Here is a 21,910-nt window from a genome sequence, read left to right as displayed (position 1 = left end):
GGAAAACCCTTTTTCCTATAAATTTGTTCTTGCGTAAACCTTGATTTTAAAGATTGTTACAAAACACAATTATACATTTTAACAAGACTTTCTTGTCGCTCTTTGAATGCATTCAAATACTACCTCGATGGTTAGTTTTCAATCATTCGCAATATGTAAAGAATATTGAGGCAAGTTACACTTTGGTAGTACTCCTAAGAAAATATTTGTTATATGTTCTAATCTTAGTTGCATTCTTAAAATATTGGGTTTTTTTTGTCTTAATTACAATTTCAGTGACACGTTTTTGTATTTTGTGTAAAAAATATGTAAATTCTTTTATAGACTATCATGATAAAAATAAGCTCAATTTCCATTATTGTGACGATATTACTCGCTATTTATTATCAAGTCCTATGTATATTCCGCAAAAAGGCAAATTTACACGAATTACAATTGCACTGTATCCCATTGAAATATATGAACATCACACCGCTTTCCCCGTCAGTTTATTTGTTCTTTTTTCTGAACTTAGGAAAACGACGTTCTGATAATATGCTCAGCCCAAAAGCAGAAGCGTTTCAAATAGAAAATTTACTTGGACTCAAAACTAAAGACAGAACAGAAGAGGAAAAAAACACAGTCACCGGAAACACAGTGAGGAACATATGTCTTTCGTCCACGGCTAGTGGTGGTATACAATGTATACACCCGGCAAGACAGACTGTTCACGGTAAGATTGGACTTTTTATCAACTTCTTCGTCTTCTTCCTCTAATTATGGAAAACATGTTTGTCAACATTTTGCATAAACCCATCAAGCAGCTTATGCATACAAGTACACAGTTTACATTGAAAACTGGGCGATTCTACTACACGAAAATGTCTAAATAACCTTTGGAATAAATATGTAAATAAACAAGAGATCCCAGGGGGATAGTGGCGCCTACAATTGTTTGACCTTTAGTTGTACCCCTTCATTTCTCTTCCCTCCTCTGTTTTTCTTTATGATATCAAATTTTAAAACATCTCTTTAGAAATAACGATAATGATTTTTAATTGCCAAAATCCAAGACGGTCGCCTTTCAGTAATTTGTTTTCTAATCAGTCTCAAAATCAAAACGGCCAAACTAACGATCATTATGAATCTACACACGAAATTTAACAGATCTTTCTAGTATTTCTCGAGAAATAGCGGTAACACACTTCATTGTCAAATCCGAGATGGCTGTCAGACGGTCATTTTGTTTACTGATCAGTAACAAAATAAAACGGGCACACAAGTAGGGACCAAGGCAAACCTACATATGAAACTGAAAAAGATCCATCCAGTATTTCTCAAGAAACTAAAGGTATTATGATGTAATTAAAAACACACACGTAAATGATAGAATAAAACGCAAAAGTAAATGATAAATCAAATCACACAGGTAAATGATTAATTAAAACACACAGGTAAATGATACAATTAAAACACACAGGTAAATAATACAATTAAAACACACAGGTAAATGATACAATTAAAACACACAGGTAAAATGATACAGTTAAAACACACAGGTAAATGATACAATACAAACACACAGGTAAATGATACAATTAAAACACACAGGTGAATGATACCAGTAAAACACACAGGTAAATGATACTAGTAAAACACACAGGTAAATGATACAATTAAAACACACAGGTTAATAATACAATTAAAACACACAGGTAAATGATACAATTAAAACACACAGATAAAATGGTATAATTAAAACACACAGGTAAATGATACAATTAAAACACACAAGGTCAATGACAGAAGTAAAACACACAGGTAAAATGATACAAATAAAACACACAGGTAAATGATACAATTAAAACACACAGGTAGATGATACAATTAAAACACACGCGTAAATGATACAATTAAAACACACAGGTAAATGATACAATTAAAACACACAGGTGAATGATACCAGTAAAACACACAGGTAAATGATACTAGTAAAACACACAGGTAAATGATACAATTAAAACACACAGGTTAATAATACAATTAAAACACACAGGTAAATGATACAATTAAAACACACAGATAAAATGGTATAATTAAAACACACAGGTAAATGATACAATTAAAACACACAGGTAAATGATACCAGTAAAACACACAGGTAAATGATACAATTAAAACACACAGGTAAATGATACAATTAAAACACACAGGTAAATGATACAATTAAAACACACAGGTAAATGATACAATTAAAACACACGTAAATGATACAATTAAAACACACAGGTAAATGATACCAGTAAAACACACAGGTAAATGATACAATTAAAACACACAGGTAAATGATACAATTAAAACACACAAGGTCAATGACAGAAGTAAAACACACAGGTAAAATGATACAATTAAAAACACACAGGTAAAATGATACAATCAAAACACACATTTAACTATACCAATAAAACACACAGGTAAATAATACAATTAAAACACACAGGTAAAATGATATAATTAAAACACACAGGTAAAACGATATAATCAAAACACACAGGTTAATAATACAATTAAAACACACAGGTAAATGATACAATTAAAACACAGAGGTAAAATGATACAATTAAAACACACGGGTAAAATGATACAATTAAAACACACGTTTAACTATACCAGTAAAACACATAGGTAAATAATACAATTAAAACACACAGGTAAAATGATATAATTAAAACACACAGGTAAATGATACAATTAAAACACACAGGTAAAACGATATAATTAAAACACACAGGTTAATAATACAATTAAAACACACAGGTAAATGATACAATTAAAAAACAGAGGTAAAATGATACAATTAAAACACACAGGTAAATGATACGATTAAAACATACAGGTAAATGATACAATTAAAACACACAGGTAAATGATACCAGTAAAACACACAGGTAAATGATACAAATAAAACACACAGGTAAATGATACAATTAAAACACACAGGTAAATGATACAATTAAAACACACGCGTAAATGATACAATTAAAACACACAGAAATGATACAATTAAAACACACAGGTAAATGATACCAGTAAAACACACAGGTAAATGATACAATTAAAACACACAGGTAAATGATACAATTAAAACACACAGGTAACACACACACGCGTTAAAACACACACGTAAATGATACAATTAAAACACACAGGTAAATGATACCAGTAAAACACACAGGTAAATGATACAATTAAAACACACAAGGTCAATGACAGAAGTAAAACACACAGGTAAAATGATACAATTAAAACACACAGGTAAATGATACAATTAAAACACACAGGTAGATGATACAATTAAAACACACGCGTAAATGATACAATTAAAACACACAGGTAAATGATACAAAACACACAGGTTAAAACACACACAGGTAAATGATAAACAAAACACACAGGTAAATGATACAATTAAAACACACAAAATGGTAACACACAACTATACCAGAAATATACAATTAAAACACACAGGTAAATGATACACACAGGTTAAAATACACACACAGGTAAATGATACAATTAAAACACACAGGTTAATAATACAATTAAAACACACAGGTAAATGATACAATTAAAACACACAGGTAAATGATACAATTAAAACACACAGGTAAATGATACAATTAAAACACACAGGTAAATGATACCAGTAAAACACACAGGTAAATGATACAATTAAAACACACAAGGTAAATGACACACACAGGTAAATGATACAATTAAAACACACAGGTAAAATGATACAATCAAAAAAACACACACAGGTAAATGATACAATTAAAACACACAGGTAAAACGATACAATTAAAACACACAGGTAAAATGATACAACACGCGTTAAAACACACAGGTAAACTATACCAGTAAAACACACAGGTAAATGATACAATTAAAACACACAGGTAAAATGATATAATTAAAACACACAGGTAAATGATACAATTAAAACACACAGGTAAAACGATATAATAAAACACACAGGTAAAACACACAGGTAAATGATACAATTAAAACACACAGGTAAATGATACAATTAAAACACACAGGTAAATGATACCAGTAAAACACACAGGTAAATGATACAAATAAAACACACAGGTAAATGATACAATTAAAACACACAGGTAAATGATACAATTAAAACACACAGGTAAATGATACAATTAAAACACACAGGTAAATGATACCAGTAAAACACACAGGTAAATGATACAATTAAAACACACAAGGTCAATGACAGAAGTAAAACACACAGGTAAAATGATACAATTAAAAACACACAGGTAAAATGATACAATCAAAACACACATTTAACTATACCAATAAAACACACAGGTAAATAATACAATTAAAACACACAGGTAAAATGATATAATTAAAACACACAGGTAAAACGATATAATCAAAACACACAGGTTAATAATACAATTAAAACACACAGGTAGATGATACAATTAAAACACACGCGTAAATGATACAATTAAAACACACGGGTAAAATGATACAATTAAACACACACACACATAGGTAAATAATACAATTAAAACACACAGGTAAAATGATATAATTAAAACACACAGGTAAATGATACAATTAAAACACACAGGTAAAACGATATAATTAAAACACACAGGTTAATAATACAATTAAAACACACAGGTAAATGATACAATTAAAACACACAGGTAGATGATACAATTAAAACACACAGGTAAATAATACAATTAAAACACACAGGTAAATGATACAATTAAAACACACAGGTAAATGATACAATTAAAACACACAGGTAAATGATACAAATAAAACATACAATTAAAACACACAGGTAAAACACACACGGTAAATGATACAATTAAAACACACAGGTAAATGATACAATTAAAACACACGTAAATGATACAATTAAAACACACAGGTAAATGATACCAGTAAAACACACAGGTAAATGATACAAATAAAACACACAGGTAAATGATACAATTAAAACACACAGGTAAATGATACAATTAAAACACACAGGTAGATGATACAATTAAAACACACGCGTAAATGATACAATTAAAACACACAGGTAAATGATACAATTAAAACACACGTAAATGATACAATTAAAACACACAGGTAAATGATACCAGTAAAACACACAGGTAAATGATACAATTAAAACACACAGGTAAATGATACAATTAAAACACACAAGGTCAATGACAGAAGTAAAACACACAGGTAAAATGATACAATTAAAAACACACAGGTAAAATGATACAATCAAAACACACATTTAACTATACCAATAAAACACACAGGTAAATAATACAATTAAAACACACAGGTAAAATGATATAATTAAAACACACAGGTAAAACGATATAATCAAAACACACAGGTTAATAATACAATTAAAACACACAGGTAAATGATACAATTAAAACACAGAGGTAAAATGATACAATTAAAACACACGGGTAAAATGATACAATTAAAACACACGTTTAACTATACCAGTAAAACACATAGGTAAATAATACAATTAAAACACACAGGTAAAATGATATAATTAAAACACACAGGTAAATGATACAATTAAAACACACAGGTAAAACGATATAATTAAAACACACAGGTTAATATACAATTAAAACACACAGGTTGATACAATTAAAACACACAGGTACAATTAAAACACACAGGTAAATGATACAATTAAAACACAACAGAAATGATACAATTAAATGATACCAGTAAAACACACAGGTAAATGATACAATTAAAACACACAGGTAAATGATAAAACACACAGGTAAAATGATACAATTAAAATTAAAACACACAGGTAAATGATATATAATTAAAACACACAGGTAAATGATACAATTAAAACACACAGGTAAATGATACAATTAAAACACACAGGTAAAACACAAACACACAGGTAAAATGATACATATTTAAAACACACAGGTAAATGATACAATTAAAACACACAGGTAAATGATACAACAGAAAACACACAGGTAAATGATACAATTAAAACACACAGGTAAAATGATACAATTAAAACACACAGTAAATGATACAATTAAAACACACAGGTAAATGATACAATTAAAACACACAGGTAAATGATACAATTAAAACACACAGGTAAATGATACCACACAGTAAAACACACAGGTAAATGATACAATTAAAACACACAAAAACACACAGGTAAATGATACAATTAAAACACACAAGGTCAATGACAGAAGTAAAACACACAGGTAAAATGATACAATTAAAAACACACAGGTAAAATGATACAATCAAAACACACATTTAACTATACCAATAAAACACACAGGTAAATAATACAATTAAAACACACAGGTAAAATGATATAATTAAAACACACAGGTAAAACGATATAATCAAAACACACAGGTTAATAATACAATTAAAACACACAGGTAAATGATACAATTAAAACACAGAGGTAAAATGATACAATTAAAACACACGGGTAAAATGATACAATTAAAACACACGTTTAACTATACCAGTAAAACACATAGGTAAATAATACAATTAAAACACACAGGTAAAATGATATAATTAAAACACACAGGTAAATGATACAATTAAAACACACAGGTAAAACGATATAATTAAAACACACAGGTTAATAATACAATTAAAACACACAGGTAAATGATACAATTAAAAAACAGAGGTAAAATGATACAATTAAAACACACAGGTAAATGATACGATTAAAACAGGTAAATGATACAATTAAAACACACAGGTAAATGATACGATTAAAACATACAGGTAAAACACACACAAGGTAGGTAAATGATAAACACACAGGTAAAACACACACAGGTAAAATGATACAATTAAAACACACATTTAACTATGATACAATTAAAACACACAGGTAAATGATACAATTAAAACACACAGGTAAAATGATATAAGTAAAACACACAGGTAAATGATACAATTAAAACACACAAGGTCAATGACAGAAGTAAAAAACACAGGTAAAATGATACAATTAAAACACACAGGTAAATGATACAATTAAAACACACAGGTAAATGATACCAGTAAAACACACAGGTAAATGATACAGTTAAAACACACAGGTAAATGATACCAGTAAAACACACAGGTAAATGATACCAGTAAAACACACAGGTAAATGATACAATTAAAACACACAGGTAAATGATACCAGTAAAACACAGGTAAAATGATACAATTAAAACACATAGGTAAAATGATACAATTAAAACACACAGGTAAATATACCAGTAAAACACACCAGTCTATGACAAATTGATATACATTTTAATAATAGAATTAAAATGCGCAAGTAAATGATAGAATTAAAACATACAAGTAAATGATGATAAAGTTAAAACTCAGAAGTAAAACTGAAACATGACAGACGAAATTAACAGGTTTTCGTGCTTTTATTATAACTGTTTTTCTTTTTCGTTTGTTTTTTTTCTTAGATTGTTCGCGAGAAATTAAACAAATTTTAAAGGTGCGATAGAAAAAATCATAGAAGTATGATAAATGATAAAGAATGGATTCAGAGGTAAAATAAAAAATAAATCTTCTAGTAAAGTGAATGTAAAAACTACATTTGGGACCTAAATTGATTTAAGACCAAAAGACAAAATAAATCAATCTAGATCGTATGATAAGCAAACCGCAAATGTGTGATTGAATTTATTTTCTTTATATACGTTAGAGATAATTATGGTTAAAGAATAAATGTAAATAATGTTTGATGAATGATAAAAAAAATAGAGGCATGATAAAATAGGATTTTTTTTTATTATATACATAAACCATTGATTCGTGATAAAGATGATTTTAGAGGTACAATAGGAATAAATCGCTGACGTATAGTAAAAGATGAACCAAATGGAGTGAAATTTAATCACATTGACAAAATAATTGAATTAAAAAGATGTCACCACTCAAACCAAACACACATTACAAAATAAACACATTAAACACCACAAATTATACCAAAAGACATCACGAAATATACCAAACAGACGTAACAAAATAAAGCAAGTAGACGTCACAAATTATACCAAAAAGACATTACAAGACAAATCATAAAATTGAACGAAGCAGACATCACAAAATCACACCATATAAACACCACAAAATATACCAAATAGACATAAAAAAAACCAAATAGAGATGATAAAGTAAACCGAATAGAGATGATAAAGTAAACCAAATAGAGATGATAAAGTAAACCAAATAGAGATGATAAAGTAAACCAAATAGAGATGATAAAGTAAACCAAATAGAGATGATAAAGTAAACCAAATAGAGATGATAAAGTAAACCAAATAGAGATGATAAAGTAAACCAAATAGACACTACAAAATAATTCAAAGACAGAACACCAAATGTCATGAAGGGATGTGGTAAATACATTGTTATATGTCATTATTGAAGATGTGACCAAATATAGAATCAAATACGAAGATATATTCCATAAAGCTGAGTTATATCAAATAACATAAAATTAAGTGATATTACTTATATGTATAGATTTTGTATGACGGAGTTAATAATAATATACAATGAACAATTTATAACGGATTGTATATTTACCATAGATCTGGGCGTTAGTACAAGTATATAACGGAGTGTATCGTAAAATCTACCATAGACCTGTGTGGTAATATTTATATATATCGGAGTGTATAGTAAAATCTACTATAGACCTGTGTGGTAATACAAATACATAACGGAGTGTATAGTAAAATCTACCATAGACCTGTGTGGTAATACAAATACATAACGGAGTGTATAGTAAAATCTACCATAGACCTGTGTGGTAATATATAACGGAGTGTATAGTAAAATCTACCATAGACCTGTGTGGTAATACAAATACATAACGGAGTGTATCGTAAAATCTACCGTAGACCTGTGTGGTAATACAAATACATAACGGAGCGTATCGTAAAATCTACCATAGACCTGTGTGGTAATACAAATACATAACGGAGTGTATAGTAAAATCTACCATAGACCTGTGTGGTAATACAAATACATAACGTGATGTATAGTAAAATCTACCATAGACCTGTGTGGTAATACAAATACATAACGGAGTGTATAGTAAAATCTACCATAGACCTGTGTGGTAATACAAATACATAACGGAGTGTATCGTAAAATCTACCATAGACCTGTGTGGTAATACAAATACATAACGGAGCGTATCGTAAAATCTACCATAGACCTGTGTGGTAATAGAAATACATAACGGAGCGTATCGTAAAATCTACCATAGACCTGTGTGGTAATATATAACGGAGTGTATAGTAAAATCTACCATAGACCTGTGTGGTAATACAAATACATAACGGAGTGTATAGTAAAATCTACCGTAGACCTGTGTGGTAATACAAATACATAACGTGTGGTAGTGTATAGTAAAATCTACCATAGACCTGTGTGGTAATACAAATACATAACGGAGTGTATAGTAAAATCTACCATAGACCTGTGTGGTAATACAAATACATAACGGAGTGTATAGTAAAATCTACCATAGACCTGTGTGGTAATACAAATACATAACGTAGTGTATACTAATAGACCTGTGTGGTAATACAAATACATAACGGATGTATAGTAAAATCTACCATAGACCTGTGTGGTAATACAAATACATAACGGAGTGTATAGTAAAATCTACCATAGACCTGTGTGGTAATACAAATACATAACGGAGTGTATCGTAAAATCTACCATAGACCTGTGTGGTAATACAAATACATAACGGAGTGTATCGTAAAATCTACCGTAGACCTGTGTGGTAATATATAACGAAGTGTATCGTAAAATCTACCATAGACCTGTGTGGTAATACAAATACATAACGGAGTGTATCGTAAAATCTACCATATACCTGTGTGGTAATACTAATACATAACGGAGTGTATCGTAAGATCTACCATAGACCTGTGTGGTAATATATAACTGAGTGTATAGTAAAATTTACCATAGACCTGTGTGGTAATACAAATACATAACAGAGTGTATCGTAAGATTTACCATAGACCTGTGTGGTAATATATAACTGAGTGTATAGTAAAATTTACCATAGACCTGTGTGGTAATACAAATACATAACAGAGTGTATCGTAAGATCTACCATAGACCTGTGTGGTAATATATAACGGAGTGTATAGTAAAATTTACCATAGACCTGTGTGGTAATACAAATACATAACGGAGTGTATAGTAAAATCTACCATAGACCTGTGTGGTAATACAAATACATAACGGAGTGTATAGTAAAATCTACCATAGACCTGTGTGGTAATACAAATACATAACAGAGTGTATCGTAAAATCTACCATAGACCTGTGTTGTAATACAAATACATAACGTGATGTATAGTAAAATCTACCATAGACCTGTGTGGTAATACAAATACATAACGGAGTGTATAGTAAAATCTACCATAGACCTGTGTGGTAATACAAATACATAACGGAGTGTATAGTAGAATCTACCATAGACCAGTGTGGTAATATAAATACATAACGGAGTGTATAGTAAAATTTACCATAGACCTGTGTGGTAATACAAATACATAACAGAGTTATCGTAAAATCTACCATAGACCTGTGTGGTAATACAAATACATAACGTGATGTATAGTAAAATCTACCATAGACCTGTTTGGTAATACAAATACATAACGGAGTGTATAGTAAAATCTACCATAGACCTGTGTGGTAATACAAATACATAACGGAGTGTATAGTAGAATCTACCATAGACCAGTGTGGTAATATATAACGGAGTGTATCGTAAAATCTACCATAGACCTGTGTGGTAATACAAATACATAACGGAGTGTATAGTAAAATCTACCGTAGACCTGAGTGTTAATACAAATACATAACGGAGTGTATAGTAAAATCTACCATAGACCTGAGTGTTAATACAAATACATAACGGAGTGTATAGTAGAATCTACCATAGACCAGTGTGGTAATATAAATACATAACGGAGTGTATAGTAGAATCTACCATAGACCAGTGTGGTAATATATAACGGAGTGTATCGTAAAATCTACCATAGACCTGTGTGTTACTATACATTTTAAGTAGTTTTGTTGTATGGTTACAATACATCCCGTGTGAACGATAAGATTTAAAATTATGGATATTTTGATATTGTTTATATATAGGTAAATAAGTATACTATTCTCCAGGAGATTTAACATAAACTTGTTTCTTGTACAATAGTACCATTAACAACTAACTTCAGTATATGTAGGCAGTGGCGTTAGGGATGGAGAGATTTGATATGACAGCTGTAAGAAGAGTTCTCCAGCAACAAAACACAGCGTCCATGTAAAACTGTGATACAGATAGTTGTGCCTGGAGTACTATATGGATAATTTAATCTGAAGTATTTTGAAGACGAATTGTGCTTGATTTTTAAAAAGAAAGTTAATGAGATGCTATCTAAAAGTATGATACTACACCATGTTTAACACACACATACTGTATATCTGTCTATAGACGGAAGGTATCAATTTAGCATCTGTTTCTGTAGTTGACACGTTAGCGCTGTGTGGACCAGATAATGTGTCTATCAATTGTGTTAACTCAGTGAACGACCCTAATACCCGTAATACTACGGTCAGATCTGTTCTTGTGAATGTAGGTATATTCCCATGGTTTGTGTTACTATCAGCTATATAATATCTATCTGTATATATTGACTGATGTAACAGTTGATACCACTATCATACTGATCTATGGAGAGGATAGGTACCTACAGACAAGTAAACAGCAGTCTCTTTGATGTGTACTCTACTTATATCAGTACATTATACCTACATCGCTAGACCATCAGGAGTTGGGTGTAGATAACACATTGTGTACGGATGATAAATGCATAAATTTACACGTTTGAATTAGAAAAAAGATGTTATATAAAAAAGCATTATAACTATGCCCAATGGTTATGTATTTGTCACCCATTATACACTATCAATGACAAATATTTCTTATATGGTTCCTTGGGTCCTAGTTTCTTCCTTAATTAACCACCATAGGAAAGTATTACATAAGTTAAGGAAATGAAGATTTCCTTAAGCTAAGGAAGAAAGGTGAAACTGAGACCTGATACCTTAATCTAAGGTCAGAATCAAAATCATGAAACGTCAAATTGATTGAAACGATTTGGAAGCAAACGCACTTTATTTCAACATTTCTATTTCCCTGTATATCTCATTTATTCAGAAACTGACTGAGACGTTTCAATATATTTATCCCTTGACCCATTACGTAATTCCATCGATGTGAATAAAACGTACATGTATATGCGTTCACCTTATTAATTTAAGTGTAAATGTAGCAGTTAAAAAAGATTATGTGGCGGGGTAATGTAGCATATGTTAAGATTACAATGTTAAACTACACACCATGAGTATAACGATGACGTTTGGTAATATTTTGTGCATTAGAATAAGCAAGGTTTTTTTCACACATTTTATCTGAATGTTCGGTATAGAGAAGAACCGGATACGAATAGTAATGTGATATACGCGTGTCCAGCTTCTGTCCGTTGGCCCTCTTGACCACTGACCACGGTGATTACCCTTGGTTATCTTATGTTGACTATCAGATTGTATCTAGTGTTCACAGTCCTGTCCTCGTTTTATACCTAGCATAGTCAGCTTGGTACCATCCTTAGTTTATAGACATAACCTTCATAATAAGTGACATGTTCTTCGTCAGCCTGCTTCATATCAAAACGAGAGATTATCACGTGCAATTTCTCACTCATTATCCTTGACTTATCTGTTTGTTTTCTGGCGAGAACTGTCATTCACTCACACGACAATGGATATATTCACACGAGATAACATTTGGACATCTTCACACTAGATAAAGCGTTTCCGGAGGATCATGCGAGTGGACCATGAGTATTTTCTGACCGATACATGCGCACTCATTGCCCATATTTGAATAATAAAACCATAACTGTTATGGATGAATGTATCCACAAGTTCGCTAAAGTTTTGACAGAAATTTGTTCATTCATTGAATTAAATTAAGAAGTTCAAATACTTATTTTTTTCAAGTTGGCAATCAAATGGCTTCTTCGGCAATTTTCCTGTTTTGAACTGGCGAACGTGGTTAGATCATATCTAGCTTTTAAATATTGGTGTATTTGTAGAAGTGTATGTTTCAGTAGAAACCTATATATACACTATGATAACATTGCGCAATATCTATCGTTAATAATCTAACAATCAGATCGACCTACATAATAGATAATTTTATCTTTATGACCCACCTAGCAAAGAAATAAACACAACCATAAAGAAAACGAAAAAAGAAAAACGTGCGAGGCAAACAAACCGATCAAGGTTTTCACTGAAGGTGTGTGAAATACCACACCTATAAGTTTTACTAAGCAGTACCATTAAGTTTCATTTTGAAGTATGTGATCTCATACCGTCAATGTTAACGAATGTGTATCTACTGTACGTCCGTGTTATTACTCCTGCCAAAGGCATTTACTACAGGTATTAAATATGGACTCAGCCTATAACTAGAAAACCGTTCAGTTAATATTGAAAAAAACATCGCAGCAGGCTATACCCCATGCCTTCTCATTATTGGCGAGATCGCAGGTTCTCTGGTACAATTAAAATAAAAATACATAAAAAAGAAAGAGAAATTACTGTTTACACTTGAAAATTATTCAACCCTCTGAAATATCAGATTAGTGCCCTGTTTGTGCCTTTCTAATATTGAGGAGATCTCATTTACGATATTTCTTCTTTTACCATGGAACTACCAACAATTACAAAATTTACTATTGACAAGATTTTCTGGGAAATAACTTGAAACACATATTTAAGATGATGGTTGTCTTCAGCATAAACTAAAATAGAAAACTATTTATTTCGCGAGATTCCGGAATCGTGTGTTTCCTTTATCAATTAGTGCAATTGAGTGTTGACTACAGTTCAATGTACAATGTTTGTTTCAGTTTACTTGAAATGTTTCTAATTTATATTCTCTTTCGTTCATCAACAGATATATCTGATAGAAGTCAGATAAGTATTGAGCTCTGCCACAGTGATCTCTGGCACGCCTTCCATAACCTAGGAACGGAGATGATTATCACCAAAACTGGCAGGTAAATCACAAACCTGTAGATCTATATTGTCAGTCACATACCTGTTACTGCATATACTGTTATTTATAATCAGCCAATCAAACATTTAACATGTTGTTGTAGATAATGATAAGCCAATCGTCGATTACTTTACATCGTAATCAGCGAATCCCAAACCCTTTAATATACATGCATTTTAATAATCAATGATATTATAAGTTAATATTTAAAGTCAAATTGTTACATTTTTTTCCCCCGAAACATCATTATTTTTGCAGACGAATGTTTCCCGCAGTCAGGGTGAGAATCCAAGGACTTGAACCCAACAAACGCTACAGAGTGTATTTAGACTTTCAACAACAGGATAAACACAAATACAGATATGTATACCACAGGTAAGTTAGTAAGTCTGATTGGTAAACTTCAGGTAAGGTAATTAGTTAGACAGGTATACCACCGGTAAGTTGGTAAGTCTGATTGGTAAACTTCAGGTAAGGTAATTAGTTAGACAGGTATACCACAGGTAAGCTGATAAGACAAATATATTAAAGATAAGCTGGTCAGTCTGACACATAAACCACACGAAAATCTGTTGGTCAAACAGGTGGACCATAAGTAAACTGATTAGTTTGATATGTATACCACGGGGAGAATATTTTATCAGTTTTTTTTTTGTGCTAGGTGTGAACCATTTCAATTAATACTTTCATTTGTGTTATATATAACAATGATTTGTATTGGCAGCACGACTGGAATCCTTTATTTAGATCACTTTAGCATTTATCATACTTCATGTATTGATGATCCAGGTGACAGTTCTATTTCAGTAAGAGATGTTCCGTTCACAAATGACAGTAGTCTTGGCCTCATTTTCCCAATTATAAGAGATTTGAAAATCTTTATCTCCTTGTGACTTTCAGTTCAAAATGGATGGTGTCCGGTTCCGGAGAGACCATGGTCCCTAACCAAGTTCATCATCATCCAGACTCTCCATTGGACGCTTCCCATCTGACGTCACAAGTCGTGTCATTCGAACGTATCAAGTTAACCAACAGCGATAAGTCGAGAGCGGGCCAGGTATTAATATATAATTAGAATAACAGCAAGTGTATTGCAGGATTAAACAAAATACAAAATATATGAATAACTGTATTACACTGCAACATACACACGTGTCGTCCATCTAAGACTCGTCAATGACACTCGGGATCAAAAGTGTGGGAAATGAGAATGGAGGATAGGAAAATCAAAATTGACAAATAATGTTTAACCAATCTGGTTACAATGTAATTTGCATATTCAATAATCTTATAAGAACATGAAATTAATTTTTATGGCCGCCATTTAGTAAAACAATGATAACACACACATATGAATAGCATCTTTTATACAAATTTAGAGATACAGTAGACTCTTCAGTGATGCTAAAAATCTCAATTTTGAAACTTATGGGCGACTGACGAAAACCAAAAGTGGCAAAAGAAATGCCAAATATAGATGGGGATGTGCACTAACCCCATTATTAAATAAATTCCGGGTGTATATATATAGCAAGCCTCAGTTTCATAAATCTTCCTTAACGTAAGGAATTTGACTTAAAATTTTCCATAGGATAGCATTTTATACACTTTTGTAAGTGAAAGAAACTTCCTTAAATCTAAGTGTTTTATTAACTCAAGGATCTGTGTTAGTTTAGATTTTTATGTTAAGGAAGATTCGTGAAACTGGAGTAATATTAGAACAAAGTATAGCAAATGTGAATATTCTGAAAAGTGCCACTTTACTAAAAGTCAACCAGCAGTATCTACCACCAACAATCTCGGAGACAACAGACAAAAGTACAAAAGACAATAGTTAATAATTAGTATATCTTTCCTATAGTCTTACACCTGTATGCCATACAAGAATGGTGAATTTAGGTGTGGCATATTGAGTTCCCAGAGCTGGAATAAGAAAGTGATATTTGTGACCAATAAATGACACATAATGTGTATGAAAAAAGTCAAGTGTTACCATACAGCTTTCGAGGACGGCAGAATTGTATTATTACCTAAACATTACGATAAATTAAAAAGATTACATTATCAGTGAAGGTAAGATGGTATGACCTGAAAGTATTGCTTTGCATTATTAAGACAGCGTAAGAATACATTCGTGTGATTGGCTATTGAGTGTGACTTTATCCAATGAAATTCTTCCACATATGTTTGCTATAGTCTCAAACCCCGTATGTCTAACGAGAGCGTGAAACACCAATGATATTACACGCTTTTTCTTCAGGTATCCTTAGTGTCAATGCAAAAATTCATCCCACGAATACATGTGGAGAGTGTGATGACGGACCACGTAGCAGGAGAGTTTGAGAAGCAACATTTTGTAGTCACGTTCCCACAAACGTCCTTTATAGCGGTAACAGCTTACCAAAACCAAGAGGTGGGTTATATCATTTCAAAACCAAGAGGTGGGTTATATTATTTCAAAACCAAGAGATGGGTTATATCATTTCAAAACCAAGAGATGGGTTAAATCAGCTCAAAATCAAGAAGTGGGTTAGATATAATTTAAAACCAAGAGGTAGGTTACACCAGTTAAAACCAACAGGTGGATTAAATAAGTTCAAAACCAACAAATGCGTTAAATTAGTTCAAAACCAAGAGGTGGGTTATATCATTTCAAAACCAAGAGATGGGTTAAATATAATTCAAAACCAAGAGGTGGGTTAAATAAGTCCAAAACCAAGAGTTTGGTTAAATAAGTTAAAAACCAAGAGTTTGGCTAAATAAGTTAAAAACCAAGAGGTGGGTTAAATTAGTTCAAAACCAAGAGGTGGGTTAAATAAATTAAAAACCAAGAAATGGGTTAAATTAGTTTAAAACCAAAACAATGGGCTAAATAAATAAATGTCTCTGCTTCTAACATTCACTTTGTGGAGAGTAAGTAATTTTATATCACGTACTGCTATAACGTTATCAACATATGGTAGATTAAATAATGGGTAGGTAATCATATTGGAAACAACAAATAATGATAATATCAACAATACATAGAGTTAATGACGGTAGACAACATACCTGTAGTTAATGACGGGTAGACAACATACCTGTAGTTAATGACGGGTAGACAACATACCTGTATTAATGACGGTAGACAACATACCAACATACCTGTATTAATGACGGGTAGACAACATACCTGTAGTTAATGACGGGTAGACAACATACCTGTAGTTAATGACGGGTAGACAACATACCTGTAGTTAATGACGGGTAGACAACATACCTGTATTAATGACGGGTAGACAACATACCTGTATTTAATGACGGGTAGACAACATACCTGTAGTTAATGACGGGTAGACAACATACCTGTAGTTAATGACGGGTAGACAACATACCTGTATTTAATGACGGGTAGACAACATACCTGTATTAATGACGGGTAGACAACATACCTGTAGTAAATGACGGTAGACAACATACATGTAGTTATTGACGAGTAGACAAAACCTGTATTAATGACGGTAGACAACATACCTGTATTTATTGACGGGTAGACAACATACCTGTAGTTAATGACGGGTAGACAACATACCTGTATTTAATGACGGGTAGACAACATACCTGTAGTAAATGACGGGTAGACAACAAACCTCTAGTTAATGACGGGTAGACAACATACCTGTATTAATGACGGGTAGACAACATACCTGTATTAATGACGGGTAGACAACATACCTGTATTAATGACGGGTAGACAACATACCTGTATTTAATGACGGGTAGACAACATACCTGTATTTAATGACGGGTAGACAACATACCTGTATTTAATGACGGGTAGACAACATACCTGTATTTAATGACGGGTAGACAACATACCTGTATTAATGACGGGTAGACAACATACCTGTATTTAATGACGGGTAGACAACATACCTGTAGTTAATGACGGGTAGACAACATACCTGTATTAATGACGGGTAGACAACATACCTGTATTAATGACGGGTAGACAACATACCTGTATTTAATGACGGGTAGACAACATACCTGTATTAATGACGGGTAGACAACATACCTGTATTAATGACGGGTAGACAACATACCTGTATTAATGACGGGTAGACAACATACCTGTATTTATGACGGGACAACATACCTGTACAACATACCTGTATTAATGACGGTAGACAACATACCTGTATTTAATGACGGGTAGACAACATACCTGTAGTTAATGACGGGTAGACAACATACCTGTATTAATGACGGTAGACAACATACCTGTATTTAATGACGGGTAGACAACATACCTGTATTAATGACGGGTAGACAACATACCTGTAGTAAATGACGGTAGACAACATACCTGTATTTATTGACGGGTAGACAACATACCTGTATCAATGACGAGTAGACAACATACCTGTATTAATGACGGGTAGACAACATACCTGTATTTAATGACGGGTAGACAACATACCTGTATTAATGACGGGTAGACAACATACCTGTATTTAATGACGGGTAGACAACATACCTGTATTAATGACGGGTAGACAACATACCTGTATTGACGGAAATGACGGGTAGACAACATACCTGTATTAATGACGGGTAACAACATACCTGTATTAATGACGGTAGACAACATACCTGTATTAATGACGGTAGACAACATACCTGTATTTATTGACGGGTAGACAACATACCTGTATCAATGACGAGTAGACAACATACCTGTATTAATGACGGGTAGACAACATACCTCTATTTAATGACGGGTAGACAACATACCTGTATTAATGACGGGTAGACAACATACCTGTATTAATGACGGGTAGACAACATACCTGTATTAATGACGGGTAGACAACATACCTGTATTTAATGACGGGTAGACAACATACCTGTAGTTAATGACGGGTACCTATACTATATTCCAGAAGTTCCTTAGAAGCTATGATGGAATCTTATGGGCTACAAGTCGAAGGTCCTAGCTCGTTTGACATGAACTCATTGTTAGGAAGAAGAATGCTGAAACGAAGTGCTCACCAAAGAGGTAATGTATTGCAGGGTACACAGATATGACGAGCCACTGTTGATTCTTTTTCGATGTAATACCGGTATGTTCGGATTCTGACAACAGTTAAAACACCTTTTCATTCTTTTCAATATATCTTATGCATGAAAATGTGTACCCAGAAGCATTGCAAACGCTATACAGTAAACTATTAAAAATTTAACTACCGTGATAGAATAGTAACTGTGACGTTTCGGTGGCTACACGGCAATCTTATCAGACAAATGACCAGTTGATAAGCATACTAGCACTGGCGAGTGTACGAGATGGTAAAGGATCGGTCAACTGTACACTGGGGTCGAAATTAGTGTGACGAGATGGTAATTAGATAATAGAAATAAAGAAATACACAAGATGGTGACGATGTACTGTAGTCAATGCGACAACTCTTTGTTTAACTGTGACTTGGTTACAGATGTGCGAGAGTCTGTGGTCCTCTAATCCTTGCTTCGTACTGACCCGCTAAGGTGTATCCAGATGCCTTCCTTAACCAGCCACTTGAAAAGATCTTTCCCTGCCGACTATATTGGAATTTTCTCGGTCAATGATATGGTTTTGCTGTGGTCGTGTTCGGTGTTGTGTAATGTTTTATTACCCACGAGTCCGTGTTCGGTGTTGTGTAATGTTTTATTACCCACGAGTCCGTGTTTTGCGTTGTGTAATGTTTTATTACCCACGAGTCCGTGTTCGGTGTTGTGTAATGTTTTATTACCCACGAGTCCGTGTTTTGCGTTGTGTAATGTTTTATTACCCACGAGTCCGTGTTCCGTGTTGTGTAATGTTTTATTACCCACGAGTCCGTGTTCAATGTAGTGTAATGTTTTATTACCCACGAGTCCGTGTTCCGTGTTGTGTAATGCTTTATTACCCACGAGTCCGTGTTTGGTATTGTGTAATGCTTTAATACCCACGAGTCCGTGTTCGGTGTTGTGTAATGTTTTATTACCCACGAGTCCGTGTTTTGCGTTGTGTAATGCTTTATTACCCATGAGTCCGTGTTTGGTATTGTGTAATGTTTTATTACCCACGAGTCCGTGTTTGGTATTGTGTAATGCTTTAATACCCACGAGTCCGTGTTCGGTATTGTGTAATGCTTTATTACCCATGAGTCCGTGTTTGGTATTGTGTAATGTTTTATTACCCACGAGTCCGTGTTCGGTATTGTGTAATGTTTTATTACCCACGAGTCCGTGTTTGGTGTTGTGTAATGTTTTATTACCCACGAGTCCGTGTTTGGTGTTGTGTAATGTTTTATTACCCATGAGTCCGTGTTTTGCGTTGTGTAATGTTTTATTACCCACGAGTCCGTGTTCGGTATTGTGTAATGCTTTATTACCCATGAGTCCGTGTTTGGTGTTGTGTAATGCTTTATTACCCACGAGTCCGTGTTCGGTATTGTGTAATGCTTTAATACCCACGAGTCCGTGTTCGGTATTGTGTAATGCTTTATTACCCATGAGTCCGTGTTTTGCGTTGTGTAATGTTTTAGGTCCACGAGTCCGTGTTCGGTATTGTGTAATGCTTTAATACCCACGAGTCCGTGTTCGGTATTGTGTAATGCTTTATTACCCATGAGTCCGTGTTTTGCGTTGTGTAATGTTTTAGGTCCACGAGTCCTTGTTCGGTGTTGTGTATTGTTTTATTAACCACGAGTCCTTGTTAGGTGTTAAGTAATGTTATTTGAACCATGAGTCCAAAGTTGGTGTTGTGTAATGAGCGATTAAAATATATGCACTTATCCTTGACCTTGACATTACCCCAATATTTTTTGTGAAGTCTATTATTGAAGGCGGCTTGATTCCCCACAATGATTATAAGAAGGGACACAACCCATGTTAAAATGTATTATTTTCATATTTTCTGAAGTATTGTTTTATGATCAAAAACTCCACAGACACTAGTAAACTAAACAAAATTCTTTATCTATAAAAGATAAAAAAATCATATGGTGGGGAAAATATGTCATACAGCTGTGACTACCTGGTATATTTAAACAAAATCTGATCAATGTAATGGGAAGCACATTTTTTGCGTAATAACAAAGAATATCATGGATATTTGTCAGAAGAATGTTTTATCCACATGGTTACCTTTAGGTTCAACCCTTTTTTTCACCACAAGGGCTACATTCCTTAAAACAATTGACATCAAGTAAAAGTTACTTGTTTCTATTGACCCTGCCCCTTTACCATCAACTCCAGGTGGACACATCCAAAAGGTAACACAGATTACAAAGTAGCCATCAAGAAACTCTCTGATTGGTTTGTGCTTTTTTATTCAATCACTGCTTACTATTATTAGTATTATTATTAGTTTTATCATCTATTTCAGACGAAACCTACAGTACAAATGCCGAGGGAGAGTGTTTGACTTCCGTCCATGGCCTCTACCCCTATACATACATACAACGTCCAATGTCAGTCATCACCATGGATCCATCTATGGCTTTGCCTGGTTATATCAAGGTTGAGAGTCCTGACATGTACTCGTCAGATGTCTATAAGAACAGTTGTCAACAGACAGAGGAGTCATATAAGTTCCATCTTGATACAAAATATCAGCAGCTTGACCCATGGAAATCTTGTGTGTCTTCCTGA

General features: G+C 33.0%; 1 protein-coding gene across 1 annotated transcript; it reads left to right on the top strand.

Moving 5' to 3' along the window:
• Nucleotides 1-534: 534 nt before the first annotated feature.
• Nucleotides 535-21,910, top strand: LOC132557324 (T-box transcription factor TBX20-like). Its single transcript, XM_060221809.1, has 7 exons — nucleotides 535-712; nucleotides 14,150-14,252; nucleotides 14,510-14,626; nucleotides 15,152-15,308; nucleotides 16,512-16,696; nucleotides 19,177-19,292; nucleotides 21,645-21,910. Exons 1-7 carry the CDS (start codon nucleotides 535-537, stop codon nucleotides 21,908-21,910), a joined length of 1,122 nt encoding a protein of 373 aa, XP_060077792.1.

This window comes from Ylistrum balloti, unplaced genomic scaffold (assembly GCF_031769215.1).
Source record: "Ylistrum balloti isolate Yb309-2 unplaced genomic scaffold, AGI_CSIRO_Ybal_v1 Utg370660, whole genome shotgun sequence".
NCBI classification, from domain to species: Eukaryota; Metazoa; Mollusca; class Bivalvia; order Pectinida; family Pectinidae; genus Ylistrum; species Ylistrum balloti.
Note: the sequence above shows the minus strand (reverse complement) of the source record. Positions and strands in the feature narration are given on the sequence as shown.